This window comes from Phyllostomus discolor, chromosome 5 (assembly GCF_004126475.2).
Source record: "Phyllostomus discolor isolate MPI-MPIP mPhyDis1 chromosome 5, mPhyDis1.pri.v3, whole genome shotgun sequence".
Taxonomy (NCBI): domain Eukaryota; kingdom Metazoa; phylum Chordata; class Mammalia; order Chiroptera; family Phyllostomidae; genus Phyllostomus; species Phyllostomus discolor.
This window is the reverse complement of record NC_040907.2, coordinates 61,388,785-61,408,540: the sequence shown is the minus strand read 5'-3', so window position 1 is coordinate 61,408,540 and position 19,756 is coordinate 61,388,785. Positions and strand designations below refer to the sequence as shown.

Here is a 19,756-nt window from a genome sequence, read left to right as displayed (position 1 = left end):
TTGGTGTCTGCCAATTAACAATTAATTTAAATTTACTTTATGAACACACAGCAATACTTCAGTGTGTAGTAGGAAACATTCTAAGAGAGTTAAAACTACAATGTGTATGGCAATCTATACAGTATTGAACTACCACTGTCACCTCGGCTGTAACACTCATCTCTCACATGAGAAAGCTGGAGTAAACAACACTAAGAGTATGAAAAGCACTATGAAAAATATTATTATAATATTATTATTGACACGTGTATGTCAAAAAATGTTCGCATCTGGTTTTTTTTATTCACCTCTGGACGTTGGTTTCAAAAATAAAGACAACTTCTAAAAATTAAAACCAAAGCAAAATCACCAGAGTTGAAATAAGATATGCTTCACTTTAAAAAACAAATCCCTTTTGCTTCACCTGACCAATATCTGTACAAAAATAAAATAAATTTCAAACTTTTAAGGTATCATTCAAGACTCTTAATTTCACTGAATAATGCTTAGGAGACTGGCAATGTAGTATCCTTAAGGAAAATAGTCATGGCTTCCTTGACCAACAGACATATAACATAAAACGTAAAAACCTACATATTAACCAGAAATACTAGTGAAAACCAGCATTTCAGGCTTTTACTCTCAGCCTTCATTATCCAGTAGAGTTATTTTACTAATTTTCTTTTTAAAAAGAAGAAACAAAGGCCCCTGTAGGGCAGCACTTTTGATGTGACATTGTTTCTTCTACATTTGCTAATTAAGCAGGGTTGTAAGGAATATTTAGATGATTTGTCTTCTAATCCATGTCATAATTTATTAGGCCTTTTTACACACTAAATGTGACTGTTTAATATGGTTCATGTTTATTACTGCCAATAGTCACCCCTTTCTATAACGAATGCTTTGGTTTAAATGTCCATCAGTAAGTGACATGCAAAGTATGTGTCCAATTAGATATACCAATTAGAGCTTTAATGATTATTTATTACTATACAAAGGTTTCTGAAGAGTACAGACTAGTTGCCGCACAATCCTTGGGTAAAGAGAGGTGCCTGAAATTCAGTTAGTTCTCTTAAATCAACTCAGCCAAGAATAAAAGAATTACTGGAATCCATCACTAAGGAAAATAACCTAAGTACATCACAGAAATGATGAGATAGTAGCATCTGAGTTATTAATTTTTCCCAAGATACATTTCATCTTAATGAACAAATGGTTGATAAATCTGACACCACAGATAGATAAATGCAGTTGGGATAAAAAGCACAAGGATAAGAATGTAGTTTCTCAGAAATGGCACGCTTAGTTCCTATGAGAATAAATAGATACAGAGAACAAATACACTAAGTGAGAGAGGGGTATCCCTGAACACTAAGAATTTGAAAAAAATATTACAAAACACTGAATGAGGTGAAAATACAGATTGGGCAAATATCTTTCCCTCTAAGAAAAGGCCATTAATAAGAAAGGAATGTGAACATCTTAGAAAGACAGATTTGAAGTTTATTGTTACCTATAACAAGAGATCAGAAAACAAAAAAGTTAATTAAATAAAAAAAACTCTTTCGCATAGCTCTGACTTTAATACAAAGCTTCTTTATGAAGACTGAAAGATCGATATAAAAGTTGAGAGGGCTGTATGTCAAGGAGAGTATACCCACACTGAAATCTATAATCATGAAGTCTGCCAGAAAACACTGGCAGAACTGTGACTGCATTTTAATGGATTTTCATGGCTAAATTCTGAGAAGCTTCCAATATTCATCAAGAAATGATGCACACATGTGTGTGTGCATCCCCTTTTTAAAAAATATATTACACACAACTTAATATCTATTAGGATACCTGAAAAATAACAAAAGTGTATTTTTAAAAACCTAGATAACAATTATTATTATTTTTTATTTAAGAATAAATTTTCATGCCACTAAGAAATTAATGAAGTTTTTGATATGGACAATTTGATGTTTCAGACCCTGTGGCAAACAAGTCAATCTTTTTAAAGGTTCACAAAAAAGAAGGGTATCTTTTTGCCACTCCTTTCCAAGGGTTCTTTCAAATAAGGAGAATATACAGTAGCCCCCACTTATCCATGGTTTTGCTTTCTGGGTTTCACAGTTACCTGCTTTCAAACACAGTCCAAAAATATTATGAAAAATTCCAGACATAAAAAATTCTTCAGTTTTAGATTATGTGTCACTCTGAGTAGCAAGATAAAATCTCGCTCAGTGCCACTCGGCCTCACCTGGGACATGCATTATTTCTTTGTGAGAGTATCCCAGTTGTGCACACTACCCACCTACCAGTCGTTTAGTAGCTATGTAGCTATCTAGGTTAACTGTCACGGTATCGCAGTGCTGTGTTCAAGTAACTATCATTTTAGTTAGGAATGGCCCCAAAGCAGAGAGTAGTGCTCCTAGTGATTCTGAAATGCCAAAGAGAACCTATAAAATACTTCCTTTACATGAAAAGGTGCAAGTTCTGGGAAAAAAAAATCCCATAGCTTAGGCTGCACCAGAAAGCACTGAACCTATACGAAAACTTTGTCAAGGGATCCCCTGAAGTGAGTGACACCAAACTATTTACTGCAGGTAATGGGGGTTCCATAGATTCAGTAGTAGGTATGGTGTGTACTATCTCACCTCATCATGGAAGAAAGGTGAGTATAGTACAGTAAGGTTTGAGAGAGAGACCATATTCATATAACTCTTATTATAGTATAGTTATAACTTCTACTTTAATTACTGTTAATCTCTTACTGTGCCAAATTTATAAATTAAACTTTGTTGTCCCTGTAAACCAAAAGGTTTACAGTTGTTCATAAGGAAAATAATAATAGAATAAATTGTGTTCATGTGCTCGAAACTGTAAACCAACTTTTGCCTGCACAGAAAAACATGGTACACACAAGGCTCGGCACGACCTGCGGTTTCAGGCACCCACCGGGGCCTCGGGAACACATCCCTGTAGAGAAGGGGGCCTGCTGTGCATGCCTCAGTACTGTGAACGGAGCACACTGACTGCAATGACAGTTGACTCCGTAAGGCAATGAAAGGGAGTTTGAATATGATGAGTCCCAAGGTCCTCAGCAGTTCTAACAATCTGCTGTGTAATAATTTTCTTAATATAGGAACAATTGTCTATGTTTTCCCCTCCAATTAAAGGGTTCCTAGTTATGTGCCTTGCCTGGTAGGGTGGCAAAAAGGGAGGTGGAGAGGCAGAGGGAAAGTTTATTCTGCTTACTCCAGACCATGGCACGCTTTGGTCCTTTCGGCAGCCTTACTACTAACTGCGTGCTGTGAGTATGTGCTCCACCTCCCAGTCTCACGCTGCATCTACCGTAACGTGGAGAGCCGTGGGACAGCAAAAGTAACACCCATACACAAACAATGACATGTTTTCTCCAATGTTCATACGCATGAGAAATGGTCGCCACCTGAGCTGCTGTTGGGTTAACAGTGTTAAATGAAATGGAATTATTATACTTGGAGACAATAGGCTGGGACATCGATAGGTTTAGAAAAGGGAAATTCAAGAATAGAAAAGTTATTTAATGGGATAGAGAATGGGAATAGATCAATTTGGTTCCTTTATGACAAAGATCCAGGCTCTAAAATAAGATTCTGCAGTTAGTTTAACTAAATTGTACACAAGTTCTAGGAGCTAGATTTTAAAATCCCTGAACTGTAGCCCTACTTTATAAATCTAGATATATTTATGCATTCTTTAGCTCCATGTGACTAGAAGCCTACCTCATTCTTTTGATCTGTGAAAGGCTGCATGCTATTTTCTTGAATTCTATCCTGAAAAACACTATCTTGAAAATCTTAACATGTTCGTTTACTTGAGCTCTCTAAGCAGAATAAAAATCTTCCAAATCAACAAGAGAAAAAAATGTATGTCTCAAATGCTTTACTACCGGCTTACGAGACATTACCCTTCTGCACATGTTCTGCTTCCTGGATAGCAACTGCACCTCTGCCCTAAATGCAGGTGTTCTCCAGCTTTTGCACGCTCGAACTACAGAACCTCTGTGGGCAGTACCATCTGTTCACCTGCAGGCACCAACTTTATGTTTATGTTAGCTTCGTCTGTATGTTCTTCCACCACTCTTGTGAGTGCTGTATCTATGTAAACAACTACTTGATGAACTATTAATTTTTTATATGCCACCCTGTTCCCAAATAAACTTACAGGAGCTTAAAGGGGTAATATAAGAACCAAAAATATGCTCAATTTTATTTAATAAGAACCCTGTATAGTTTAGCTATGAAGTTCTAGTCAGTTGCTGTCTATATGTGAGTTAAAATGTTTTGGCTAAAAGCTTTTAAGGAGCCAGGCTAATTATCTAGGTCAAGGGCACCTCTTTACTTTTCTAGGGCAATTTCAACACAAACAAACAAACAAACAAATAAACAAATAAATAAACAGCCTATCTTTGAATCATTTTCACCAAATATACCTTTCTTAATAAAGAGAAAAACTGAGGCATTTATTCTAGCTTCTTGAGAATAGTACATACTACTTTTAGAACCTCTCTATATTGACAGTATACACTGAAACTGAAACTGAGCCTACCCATGCACATTAACCTTACCTTTACTACTGAAAACAAAAACGATGAACACTTACTTTCAGGTCTTTAGGCCGAAATGCTAAAATTTTAAGGCCATGCTATAGAGCAAAAGCTTAGGCAGCAAACTAACTACCTTGATGAGAACACACAAATTCTTAGAGTGAAGAATATGAACAGAAGGACAGTGATAAGCAATACTGGAAGAGGATCTAAGGCACAACCGAGCACATCACTTTCAAGACATGAACTAGATTGTGCCCGAGTGCTGCAAAGACCCAATATTACAGGCAAATTCTCATTTACTTACCCATCAAACACCTCAAAGTAGCAGACAGGTTATTTTTGTCTTTAATGAATTCAAGGTGTTAACAACAGTTCATATATTTTTTAAGTTACCTCACTAGTATGATCTTCAAAGAGTGCTAAAATATTATCTCTAATGGTGATTATTAAAATACATACTATTTTAGAAAGGAATTTCATTTCTCACTTTTTAGACTGAGTCATTTGGTGTATACTATCAGTTACTAATAGAGCCTTGATTTCACACTCTAAATAAATAGGGAATAGAAAATGAAGGCTGAATAATATTTTTACTACAACTATATTCAGAATTACAAGTATATTTATTTACTTGCCTCTCAATAGCTGTAGTAAATGGCAAATCCTGTGCCAATCTCCATCATTTTAGGTAGAAAGTGGAGAATATTCAAATTCAACAGAAAAATTCCAGTGCTGTGAACTTTCCCCCACAAAATTTTCTATGTTAAAGAAAAAAGTCTCTTTTTAATTTTTTTAGATTTATTTATTAATTCTTAGTGAAGGGAAGAGAGGGAGAAAGAGAGGGAGAGAAATATCAATGTGTGGTTGCCTCTCGTGTGGCCCCCACTCAGGACCTGGCCCGCAACCCAGGCGTGTGCCCTGACTGGGACTTGACCCTTTGGTTTGCAGCCTGCAACTCAATCCACTGAGCTATGCCAGCCAGGGCCTTTTCTATACTGATTTCTATAATCATTTTTATGATTATAAATGGAAATAACTGCCAAATTATTAGGAATTTGGTAAAAAATCGCTCTTTATAATGAAAATATCTTTTTCTTTTTTCTCTCTTTTTTATTGTGTTTAAGTACAATTGTCTCCAGTTTTCCTCCACCACTCCCTCCCCATTCCAGCCACCTAAAAATATTTTTAAATTAAAAGCAAAACAGGGACAAGTACTGCATGCACTCAACAATTATTCAGTAATAAAATTCAGTTGCAAAAATACTGTCTACCTATTTTTCTTATAGCTACTTGTAACTATATAACAGTCAAAAATGGCAGCCGGCCTTTAAGGTTTATATTCTATGCACACAGAGTGGAGTAATTATAAGCTACCACTTTGGAATTCATTTTTAAGTCATCTTAACATTGTCTTCCTGTCAATAAAGTGTTCATTTTTAAAAGGTCACTGTGATGATTAAATAATTATAAGCCTTAGCATAATACAACAATTTTAAAATAGGGTTGTACTCTCAGTTTTGGAATTAACCCCTTATTTACAATAACACACACAAACTGTTTGGAGGTTCTGATAACAAAGAAACAGGAAACAATTCTATGCTTACACAGAATTTAACTACCTCAAAACTCTAATTCCTTTAAAATAATTATCACAAGTGCAGCCCTGCTTTTGTAACATAATGGAACAATAAAAATAACTTGGTATCTATCTTGCACATTTCCTATAATACATAATTATATTGACATTTCTCCTTTGACAAGATTTATGTATTTTTCTATTCAACTGTGTATTTAAAATGTATAACACCACATACAAAGGTAAGTTACCTACAATGTACAATTTCTCAAGGCCAGCTCTTCTAGATTCTTTCTTTCTAACTAAGCCCCCTGCTTTTTGCTTGTCAGTCTAGTAAAAGCATGTAATTATACAGAATAATTCTTTACTTCCTAGTTCTTGCTGGCCTAATTCCAAATGCTGAAATTGTAGCACTTCCATTGAACAGATCAACATATAAAGAATGAATAAACGGTCAATTATCAATGGTTGCCTTTATTGTCTTTCTAGCAGAAGCAGTTCCCAAAGTTTGAAATACTATGTGAAAATTGTTCTATTACAATTTTTCTGTAGCACTGAATCTATTTTTCCAAAGAAAGTAAGTTGTATTCTTATGCTTTGCTTCACTGGCTAGATTTCAAATTCTGCATAGTCCATAAAAAACTTCAGTTTTAAATTTAGAAAAACCTTTACCAAGTACCATTTATGAAAATAAGATTTAGCCATAATTGTTTAATAATTATCCTTTTAAGAAATAAAAATAAAAACATGTAATGAAAATCTTTCAAAGGTATTGTTTGTGTTCTCTGTTTTCTTAAAAATACCATGATCAGTATCAACATTTTAAAAACTACTTACTATGAATTACTATAATGGTACTATCCATAAAAATATGCTACTACATATTTTATTGATAGTCTCTGTGAAATCACAGCTATTACAGTAATCCATACCCACACTCTTACACCATGGATTTTTTTCTTTCTTAGCTTCTTACCACCTTTTGATGTCTTCAGTGTGCCTAAATTGACCACTCCTCTAAAAATTTTGCTATTTTACCTTGAGGCAGACTAGTAAATAAGCTATAAAAGTAGGTAGAATATTGTGTCCAAGGCAGAAAAAGAAGCAGAAGGAGAGGGTGAAGGCTTTGAAAATAAAGATGAAGGGTTTTCCTTGTAAACAAAATAAAGGACAATAATGTGTAAAATTCTGTGACACTTGAATTTTTCTTCAGAGAGTCTCTATGTCCCAAATAAATGTGACTACTAGATATTCACTGCATTAATCCAATCATAAGGAGCGATGATATTAATATATGAGAAAATTCTAATTAAAATGCCAAGAGTACCAAATTTTAGGGGAAAAGGTGCCAAAAGTTAGGTACTCTGTGTTAAGGAAGAAGCAGACCCCATTGTCGGCAGTTTTTTTGTATTCTTTCTATGTGTAGGAAGGCAACTATCCACTTAAGAGATATAATTTATGTTAAGTTTATAGCATACTTTCCAACAAACCATTTTTTAACACAAAATTAATAAATGGTTTATTACTGTGTTTGTATATATAGAGAGAGCATGTACACATTAGATACTTAACTTGAATTGTTTATTTGTTTTGATTTTTAAGCTAAAGGTAAAGAGAATTAAAAAGGGTAAAGAGAAGCCACAGACATGGTGGAAGTATTTGCAAAAGTGATATCTGATAAAGCATTTTAATCTAAAATCTATAAAGAACTCTTAGAACTCAACAATAAGCAAAGAAACAACTTGACTAAAAAATGGGCAATAGACTTGAACAGACACCTCACCAATGAAGATATACAATGTCAAGTAAGCATATGAGAAAATGTTCAACACTGTGTCATTGGGGAATTGCGAATTAAAACAAGATACCACTACACACCTATTAGAATGACCAAAATCTGAAACACTGGCAACAAATGCTGGTGAGGATGTGGATTAACAGAAAGTCTCATTCATTGCTAGTGGAAATGCAAACTAGTAGAGTAACTCTGAAAGACAGTTTGGCAGTTTCTTACAAAATTAAAACACACTCATCATACAACTGGTAATTGTGCTCCCTGGTATATTCCCAAGTGAAATGAAAATTTACGTCCACACAAAAACCTGACTAGAGCAAGCAATCAAGGTGTCCTTCAGTGGGTGAATGGATAAACTGGTATGTCCAGACTATGGAGTATTATTTAACACTAAAAAGCAATGAGCTCTTAAGCCATGATAAGACCTGGAGGAAATTAAAATGCATATTACTAAGTGAAAGAAGCCAATTGGGAAAGGCTATGTACTGTATGATTCCAACTTTATAACAGTCTAGAAAAGGCAAAACTATGAGGCAATGCAAAGGCCAGTGGTTATCGTGGGGTTCGCAGGGAGGAAGGAACAAACAGGTGGAGCACAGAGGATTTTTAGAGGGGAGAAACTGTTCTATGTGATATAATCACCCCCATCCACACTTTCACTTTCCACAGCTTCAGTTACCTGAAGTCAACTGTGGTTGAAAAATACTGAATGGAAAATTCCAGAAATAAACTAATTTTACATAGTACACTATTCTGAGTACCATGATGAATCTCATGTGGTCCTGCTCCATTCCACCCAGCACATCAATCATCCCTGTGCCCAGCGTATACACACTGCACATACTACCTGACTTACCAGTGTCTCGGTCATCAGATCAATCCTTGTAGTATCAGGGCTTACGTTCAAGTAGCCCTGACACTACTTTCTAATGGCCCCAAAATGCAATAGTGTTGCTGGCAATTCAACTACACCAAAAAGAAGCCATAAAGTGCTTCCTTTAAGTGAAAAAAATACATATGTGTGTAGAGGAAAAACCACAGTAAATATAAGGTTCAGTCATATCCAGGTTTCAGGTTATCTATTGGAGGTCTTTGAAGGTATCCCCCTGGAAAAGGGGGAATGACGTATCACAATTGTGGATACATCACAAATTTGCCAAAACCAACAGAATGTACAACACTGAGAGTGAACTCTAATGAAAAATATGGATTCTGGGTGACAATGATGCACCAAGGTGGGTTCATCTATTCAATCAAGTGTGCCACTGTGGTGTGAGATGCTGACAGCTGAGAACGCTGTGTACATTTGGGGATTGGAGTATGATAACTCTGCTATTTTTGCTGTCATAAATAAAGTTTACTAACTTAAAAATTGAGGTGCATTTATGCCAAACCCAGACATTTAAACATTCTTGATATTACAAAAATATATCAAAACTTTGAAGCCCTAAAAAACAAAATCACATTTTAAATATTACATACCTATACCCTTTGTTTGTATCTTCTTTAAAAATAAAAAGATGTTACATATTTCTTCTGATACATCTATATAAAATGATAAACATTTAAATGTTGAAAACTTAAAAAGTAGAAATCAACATTGGTAGGTAAAACCCTAACTTGACTTAATATACAGGCTGAAATATAAACTTCTCCAATCCACTTTGAAATTACTATAGTATTTTCACCAATTTAGATGCAGTTGCTAAAATGGGATGTAACACACGAATCTTTACCTTTGAGTCATAATTTTGAAGGCATCTGGGAGGTAGCAGTCGGTATTCTCCATCTGAAACGGGTCGGCATCGCAGATCTTGTCATCGGTCCGACCATAGTTGGCACTCTCGATCATGATGACATCACTGCCTGGACAGCGCAGGTCGATGGAGTAACCTTCACAGGACAGTTCTCGCCTGACTAGCCCAAAGGGTAACGCTGCTCTGCTGAAACCTTTAAAAAATAAGATAAAGTAAAATTAACTTATTTATAATGCACATTATTTAAATGGGGCATTCTCAAATAATAGCATTCAGGTCTATATTCAAGAGATGTCACACAAACTATTTTTTTTAAGTTTTCCATTCATACATTTATTTACATCCTTGGTTCTTTACCATGTGTCAAGAATTTATTATTACACACACATGTGTGCACGCACACACACATACACATCCCTTTGGCTGAACTATCCACCTTAATAAGACAGTTTAAAATTACTCTAAACAAAACACTTTCTGTATAATCTTCTCACAGTCAGAAACTAAGTGGTTTTTTAGCTAAAGTACATAAAAATCACAAATTTAATCAATGAATAGTTTTACAAATATAGAATGTAACACTAATCAAGAAGCAGTTTTCATTTATGCAATGGAATAAACTCTGCTATATACTGGCCATACAGTCCCATTTAATGTAGACATATAATTCTTGCTAGTAACATTATCTTAAATACTTTTGTCTTAGCAGTTTCCCTCCAAAGTAACTAAGTCACTATAACAGTAACATACTATGGCACAATAATATTTCAATTTCTATACATTTTATTTAAAACTGACAAAAATCAGCAGATGGGCATTCAAAGGAGCCAGCACTGCTCCAAGACAGTCTAGTCCAGCAGGTTGCAACAACCAGAAAGGGTCAAGTTCTCTAAGATTCAGTTCTGTCAATTACAGAATGGAGATTAAAAAACATCTGTGATGATACTTTTTCTACCTGTGTGACTCTAAAATGAGATAATGTACATGGAAGTGCCTAACTAAAAACACCTGTATGAATTTATGCACATTGCACTAGGCAGAGTATAGATAACCACTGTTTATGAATGCTGTGAAAATTTTCCAAACTAAAGATTAGAGTTTTAAGCTTAACCATTTTTCAACCATGGGTCCCGAAGTAGTAACAGAGCACAGGAGGAAAGGTAAAAGCAGAAATAAAACAAGGAGAGCCAAGAAGAACTGTGTTCGGAAGAAGCACATCTTCGTCAAGCTGGTGTGCTACGCACTGGCTAGCTGCCGTATCAAACACTTGTCCTATACTGCCTCAACTCTTTGTTATTTACGTTGTATAACCTGTCACTACCTATATTTTTCCTGTTACAAAATATTAGCAGCAATTTTGGTATCTTTTTCTTATTTCTATCCTTTAATTACTCTGCATCACAGGAATTACTCCTTCTTACTGAAAAATACCGACCCTCAGAAGTAGTCTGTTCTAAAATACACACTTCCAGTTGAAGAGCGGGCGGCATTCAGGTCAATCCAAAGTCAAAACCTTGCCCTGTTTAGCTTCTACTGTTGAATGCCTCTCACTAATTCTGTGAAACATAAAGTCATACGGATAAACATGCATTCTCGTTATAATATGAAAATAATTATACAAAAGGGTGATTGGGTTACACATGAGTACGATTTAGAAAATTAGCAACTCTCAAACCTGGCTGCCCTCTCAGTTTTACTGAGAAAACTAAAGGTGTAGTTGAAATGAAGAGGGAAGGAAAGGACACAGTTCGGAGCACAGAAATCTATAGGGGATTGTGGCAAACCCAACTCTGTTAAGTTTCCACCAGGAAAGTTTATGGACTTAGAAGATTACTAAAAGTATGTGGAGAGGTGCACTATCAACAAAGAAGAAATAGTGAAACTGAGCTGGGAAAATGTCAAGACAAACAGAAAATAGGCCAACTTTTCTGAGAATTTATTTATGAACTTCCCCAAGTTCATAAATCAACTTTATATACTCTTATCTGTCCAGAAAGTATCTAGCCAATATTATGAAAAATGGACATTTATTGAAAAAGCTACAGGATGCAAGAAACATTGTATGTAAGAAAATGATACCTCAGCCCCCTTCAAAGTAAGAACCTTGGGACCTCACACAGTTCTCCCAGTCATCATCAGCTGCCCCATCATATTTCCCTGAATCTCATCGATGGTCTGAAATCTCTTCCCTTTCAAAGGTGATTCTAGTTTAGGGAAAAGCCAGAAGTTGCGGGGTGCCAAATCTGGGCTGTAGGGGAGCTGAGTCACCTAGGTGATTTGCTATTCTGCCAAAACCTCTTCACGAGACATGATGCATGAGCAACCATGTTGTCAGTGATGAAGCTGCCAGATGCCCATAGCTGTGGCCTTCTGAATCATCCAAACAGTTTTCTCAGAGAAATGTTCAAGCTTAATGCAAACTCTGATGCAAATTCTTTGCTTTACTTGCCTAGTCATTTTGAATGCAACAGCCACACAGTACTCAAAATGACTTGCCTAGTCATTTTGAATGCAACAGCCGCACAGTACCTCTCAAGGGTGTCTACTGCCCCCACTAACTAGTACAACAAAGTTGTCATGGTTCATGCATGTGCATTCCAGTCCACTCTCCCTGGCTGCCAGGTTACATCGATATTGTGAGAACTGTTCTCCTTATATTGACAATGGCTGGATTTTTTGGACAGACTGTACACACACCCATACCCACACCCATACCCATATATAAAACTGTCTTCTTCTGCCCTGGCTGGCATGACTCAGTAGACTGAGTGCCGGCCTCTGAACCAAAAGGTTGCTGATTCAATTTCCAGTTAAGGCACACGTGTGGGTTGTGGGCCAGGTCCCTGGTTGAAGTGGTGCAAGAGAGGCAACTGATCAGTGTTTCTCTCCCTTTCTGCCTCCCTTCTCCTCTCTCTAAAAATAAATTAAAATCTGTTTTTAAAAGTTGCTTTCTTCCATTTTCTAGATACTGGAATGTACTGCCTTCAAAAAATAATCCAATTTAAACTAGTTTTATTATATTTATTTTAATATTGAAATATTTTAGAGTGTCAGAAAGGACCTTTATTTCTGAAGCAAAAGCTATGTGGCAATTCAAATAAGTGACATAAAATTGTGGAGCGCAGTTTAAATAAAAATATTACAACTAATGCTAATTTTAAAAATGCTGTATTTTCACTAAGTTATGAAAAAGCACAACAAAACTGATTCCTAAACATTTTTTATCCCCTTTCCTGCACACTAATGACTTAATATACTGAGTCAAATGGAAGAAACTACCGCAAGTATGGCCGCTATTTCTTAATCACACTTTCTTCTTTTGTACATGAAGTAACTCCCTTTTTTTTATTGTTGTGCAAGGACACTTGTCTCCGTTTTACCCCCACCACTCTCCCCACCCCACTACTTCCATCTCCACCTCCCACCCTCAATCCTTCCCCCCTTTGGCTTGTCCGTGGGTCCTTTACACATGTTCCTTGGTGACCCCCTTCTTTTCCCCATTATCCCCACCTCCCCTCTGGTCATTGTCAGTTTGTTCTTTATTACCATGTCTCTGGTTCTAGACAATGTTTTGCTCCCTTGTTTGTTTTCTTGATTAGGTTCCACTTATAGGTGAGAGCATATGGTATTTGTCTTTCACCACCTGGCTTATTTCACTTATCATAACACCCTCCAGTTCCATACATGGTGTTGCGGAAGGTAAGGAGTCCTTTCTTTCTTTCTGCTGCATAGTATTCCATTTTGTGTATATGAAGTAATTCTTAACTGTTTATTTTTACAAATAATTTGCCAAGACTACCAGACTGATACCTAAACATGACTGCATCAGAGTTACCTGGTAAATGTTTTTAAAAAGACAGATCTTCAAGCCCTAATCCAGACCTATTCAATCAGAATCTCTAGGTTCAGATGAAGCTAAAAATATCCGTTCTGGGGGAGGAAAACATGAATTTATTTGCAGCACACTCATATATAATAACTAAGATGTGCCAAGAATTTCTCCAAGGCCTTTATAAAATAGTTTTTATTGTTCTATTGGGATTACATATTTTTCAGTCATTGTCATCATATTTCCCCTTAATTCTCCAACATAACTTTATTTTAATCTTGTAAACATATTCTTAATAGGCACTCTGAAACATTTATCAGCTAAACCTAATGTCTGGGCCCACATCAGCGCAACTTTACATTGAATGAGCTTTCTCCCGAGTATGGATCAACTTCCCAGTTTCTTTGCATGTCTTCTAACATTTTGTTGTTGAAAACCAGACATTTGAAATATTACAGTATTAGCAACACTTGATTCAGATCTCTTTCCCCCGAGAATTGTTGCTGGTGAGGTATTTTCCTTTTAGTATCACGACTGGATTTAAATCTGCAAAATTCATCTCCCCCACAGTGTGCAGCTCCTGTGTCTCTCCTATTATTGTTACTGCTGCTGTTGTTATTTTAATTCTGATTTTTATTTTCGCATCTGGCTTCCTAGGGATCACCCCTATCTCCACAAAGCTTAGTGATCAGGCAATGATTGACTGAATATAGACTTTTCACAAAAACCATGAACCCATAATACAATCTCTAACCTCTGCAGCATGATCTGAATGTGCGTTGGGACAGTGTTCAGAATCCAGAACATGTTCAAGTCAGCCTGGGTTATTTTTCCCATTGACACATGTGTACAGCTTCCAGTTTCTCAAGAAAGCACAGAAAACTTCAGGTTCCTTCATTTCCAAGTTTTCCTGGTTATGTTTTGGGCTGGCCCTACAGTCTCCCCACCTGGGACCACCACTTCAGGCAGAGTTGTGGGTTTTTCCCATTAGTTTTCCACAGTGTTTACTGCTTTTACTGACAGTACTGCCGGATGTGGGTCCCCCGCGCAACCTCACTCCAAACCAAGCCACTTTTTCCTGGCAGCAAAGTGAGTTTCAAAGCCAGTCTTACCCCACTGAAAGGACCAAAAGGACATGCGTATCTAAGGAGTTGCACGGTGGGGTGGGGACAGTAGCAGCCAGGCTGGCAGGCTTTAAACTCTCACAGTTCACACCACAAGTTCTGCCAGCTTTCTATAATTAAATGCCCTCCCAATTTCTTACATGGCTTTGTTTAGTTTCCAGAGCCCTAAAGTGGTTGTTGTTGACAATTCTTTCCAAGTTCACCCTTGTTTGGGAGTGAGAGGGATTTGCCACTCTTGTTACCCCATCATCACCAGGAGTTCCTCTAAAGACTACAGATAGCCCTGGCTGGTGTGGCTGAGTAGACTGAGCGTTGGCCTGTGAACCAAAGTGTCGCTGGTTTGATCCCTAGCCAAGGCACATGCCTGGGTTGCAGGCCAGGTCCTCAGTAGGGGGCACATGAGAGGCAACCACACATTGATGTTTCTCTCCCTCTCTTTCTCCCTTCCCCTCCCCTCCGTCTAAAAAATTTTAAATTTTTTTTAAAAATAGACTACAAATAATTACTGACTACATTTTCTCAAAACAATTGTATGAGATAGGGATTATTGTTATTATGACCATTTTACAGAAGAATAAACTGAAGCATGGAAAAATTACACTTTCCATGATCACAAATCCAGTAAGAGTGAAATGAAGGTTTGAAGCCTAGTAATTCAGTTCCCAGGTTCATGGCATTCAATGTTACTTTAATGCCTCTCCAAGTGATAATGACAATCAGCAGCAGATTTGGGGACTCCTTGTGGAGGGAATAGTTAGGGTGTACTGTGTGCTTCTAGTTTTAGAGTAAGAAGAGCAGAAAAGGAAATAGTGCCTGGTGGCCAAGTATTCGATGAAATTGGTCAACATAATCAACATAAATAAATTCTAAATTAAAGCCTTTTATTCACACTACTACTATGACATTTATTCTAAGATGTATGTTCAACTTACATCTATTTCAACAAAGAAAAAAATAAGCATCCCAACAAGTGTAATCCAATCCATCTTGCAGCCTTGACAGTTGAAGAAAAAAACTTGTGGGAGGCCCTGGGAGCAAAAAAAATCGATACTGCAGCTTTGTGCTGTGCAAATGTGAATACTGCCAGATAGCGGTGCTTAGAGTAAAATGAACTGTTTTGCTCCATTTTCTCCACTCTGAACAAATGATTTTGAAAAGACAATTTTTCCCCTCGAGCTATAAAATGTCAAGCAATAACTCTCTGTGCTTTAGGCTGGTGATTGGAATAAATACCTCCCAGCAACAGGTGCAGTGACTTAGGCCTGAAATCGTTCACATTCAGGGGATAACTTCTAATAAACAGATGCACTGCTACCAGATGGGAATTTGTGAGACCAGAATTGGAATTCTGTCACTGAATTTTGCATCATTTATGAGCATTTTTGCAAGAAAATATGCTACTGTGGCAATAAATAGTACATACTGCTATAAGCTTAGCCTTGATTGGGAACATTTTCCTTTTCTAACATTGTCTCCATTCAGTCTGTTTTTTGCACATTTCCGTAAAATCACGCACGCCTATAAAAGTCTTCTTATTAAGCTGTAATGTAAAAACTTCAACTTTTCTGGTACTGTTTTTCTTAATTACTTGGAACTGAACCCTGTCATGGATGCTAGTGTTCATGCTGTCAAGGGTTCCGGTAAGCACCGTGACTTCTGATTATCAGAGACCTCTGTGGGACTGGGGCTGTGACTTCAAGCTCTGCTGAAACATTAACTGAGGCCACAGTCTATTACCAGTGCTGGCATTTGAAATCTCTGACTTATCCCTGTTTATGTATGTTAATGAGATTTCTTCCTAAAATGGAAATGAGAAAAATACTTAATAAGGAGGGGACATGATTTCAGCAAAGCTGAACTCTAGTTTACAAGCTTCCAGAAAACTTATTTCCAATTCATTAGAATTTTGATGAAAAGAGAATGTGAAAAGCAAACCTAAAAGGTAAAAATATTTCACTAGTAGTTTAAGTTGTTCATTCATCTCTGCATATTCATGAAGTCATCAAACTTAAAAAAATCAAGGACATATAATAAAACTTGTCTTTGTATACTAAACTTTTCTTTTTATACAGCCTGTGAAAAACTTACTTCATGTATGTGTGCAGACTGTCACTCTAGTGTTTTAGTTACCCTATTACTCCATTTAAGAAATAACTTTATCAATCTAAACACTTACACTTTTTATTCATAAACATTATGATCCTTTTAACCTGTCAGTATGTGAGGAGCCTAAATAACGACAATGGAGAGAGAAAAAAAAACAACTACTTTCACCTTTAAACTTGTTTTCATATCGAGGATAAAGAAAAGAATGCAATACCGTTTTCCAGCTTAAGAACACACACTTTGAAAATGTAGTAATTTGAGTGTAAGTAAACTTGGTTATGAGCATGAAACACCAATCAAATCCTTACAGAAATACAAAGTGCGCGCAAAAGAAAGCGTTCAATTTAAGATCATGTAGTACACAGTAATCAACTCACTATATACAGGGGATAGATATACGTTGGCTTCTTGGCTCATTTATTTACAAGCTGGTTTTCTTTTTACTTTTGAATATATTTTAAGTTGTGAAGAATTTCAAACAAATTATTTTCTAAGAAGAATATTTAGTTTTAAGCAAAATCAATCTACATACAAAATACTGTGAATTAAATTGGCATACACAAAAAATTCCTAACAAATAAATGTTTGATGAAAAAGTGAATGCATCATTAAATCCAATTACAGAAACAACAAGGGTTTCTTGGGATTCACTAAGTAAAATACTGGACACATGTTGCCACTCAAAGGTAAAAATTTATTTTTAGAAAGCATTAAGTAGTTAGGTTTGAATGTTACTACTTCTGAAATCCTCTTGATATTTTAGGGAGAAAGTATACGAGTCTTTCTAGACATTTTTGGTATTAAATTCCTCATTAAAAAGAAATTAATTTCTCCACTAAAAACTTGTAAACCACTGATTAATAATTCACAAGTGCCATAAAAATAAAGCAATTTAAAAGTTATAAAATACTATCACTTTAATTCTGAACTCTAAAAGAAAAATTCCTAATAAGCATGTCTGTTAAAAGTAATATATGCCACAAAGAGAGGCTATCAGTAGTCTTAGCATATATATAACTACTTCTTCCAAGTTCACAAATATAGAATACTTAATTCTTATCTCCTTTATTTTAGGAAAAAATAGTGAATTTTTTATTAAGCCACAGTGTCACCCTTACGACTCAGTGACTGTTTAAACTATTCCCTCTGCACAGAATATTTTACCCATTTTTCTCTTAGACAATAATTACTCTCCAAAATTCAGTTCAAGGCTTCTCTAATAATGGGGAAAGCAAAATCTGAGCTCAGGTGTGGGCTATTTTCATTCTTCTAGCGAATATTTGTTGAGGATCTACTACATGCCTTGGGACCCTTCTAAACACTTAAGATATAACAGTGAACAAAAATGACAATGATCCCTGTGCCTGAGTCACTTACATAGGAAGAGAGTTCTCCTTGAGGAAAGGTATCTTACCTCCCTGGATGACCAATATAATTCCAAAACCTAATAGAGTCAGTTTATACTGCTCTCTTTATAGAGGGCATGAAATAAAGGTACATTAAATGAATGGATGTATAAATAAATTAAGTGATGAACAACTACGACCTTCTCTACCAAAGCAGGTAACATACTCTAAGATTCTCTTTACTTATGTAGTCTTTCCCTACTGAACTCTGAGCTGCTCAATAGAAAGAAGTGAGTTCTAGGGGGGACTCACTAAATATATTTTTGTATTCTTTGTTTCCAGCACGGTGCATGGCACATATTAGGCATGCCCATTTTGCTTAATTTTATCTTATGTTTTATTTTATACTTTAATTCCTTAGACAAAAAGATATCCAATATACCCAAGAATACGAAATGAAAATATTTTTTATGGGAGAGAGGAAAACACACCACAATTTTATCTTTTTATATGTCGGCTTTAAAGTTTCCAGTTTTGAAGTTTAAGCTAAGAAAATGTTTTATTAAAAATTCAGATGTCAGGTGACCAAAAATATAACAAAGATGACATCCCCAAATCCGTGGGACTTAACTATGAAGCGCACCCTTCAGTGTCTGACCTGCTGAAGTTCAAAATCATCCAGGAGTTGAGGTCCTTAGTCACATAAAAGCATCACAAAAACCAGAAGAGCAACTTAACCCCCCTCTCTTTTTACTTCCCTTAGAAAAACAGGAAATACTCTTACATTTATTATTTTCATAACTAGTTAAAGCCAGTTTAACTTTAAATAGTTGCTATCAGAAATGCAATTTCCAAAGTCATTCATATTTTAGCATGAAATTAAAATTCTTAACTAATTCTGCATAATTTATTCACAGATAACAACAACAAAATTGAAAATAATCTCAAAGTAACAAAACATCAACTTCATTATTTCCTCTGGCACAATTTATTTCTACTTCTATAGTGATCATTTAATATAATCTTTTCACAATTTTATTTTTTTTTTTGCAGTGCTTCTGTTACCAGAAATTCCATAGGTTGACTACACTCAACCTTAGAATGTTTGGTCTTAAAAGAGTTAAATAAGAAACAAATATGCAAAAATAGCAGACTTGCCCCCTCATCCAGTGACTCACCCACAAAGCCATACTGACTGAAACATTCTCTTCCTTTGCTGTATTAATCTGATGAATACAGCTAGTTAGAGGTGGCGGCCTCACTAAAGTGTTCCCCAAGCAGGTCTCCCAGATTTGAGAGAGTCAAAATTTGGATTCTAACACTTTTTGTTAATGCCTTATTATCTTTAAATATAAACAAGAAAATGTTTTTTAAATTCACACAAAATTATGAACCATAATTTCATTTTTAAGTATTTTCATAATTTCATCTTTAAAAAGTACATTTAAATCTAATCACAAGAGGAACAACAATGTGTATGAACACAAGATTTTCACGTCAATTAACTTTTATTTGGCAACAACGATCGCTAAAGGTGTAAAGAAGTTACCAGGGTTAAGTGGCTTCCTCATTAAAGGTATCTATACACAGGGGCAATTAATACTAAGTCTAAAATGTATTTGAGTTAACTACATTGAAACTGCGCTGGAACCACCCACTCATTTC

At 35.8% G+C, this 19,756-nt stretch overlaps 1 protein-coding gene across 1 annotated transcript in view; it reads right to left on the bottom strand.

The window, feature by feature from the left end:
- The window catches only part of ADGRL2 (adhesion G protein-coupled receptor L2), a 181,168-nt gene that overhangs the window by 77,079 nt on the left and 84,333 nt on the right, over positions 1-19,756 (bottom strand). Inside the window, 1 exon segment of the mRNA XM_036026340.1 lies at positions 9,666-9,879. Coding sequence (XP_035882233.1) covers positions 9,666-9,879 — 214 coding nt within the window.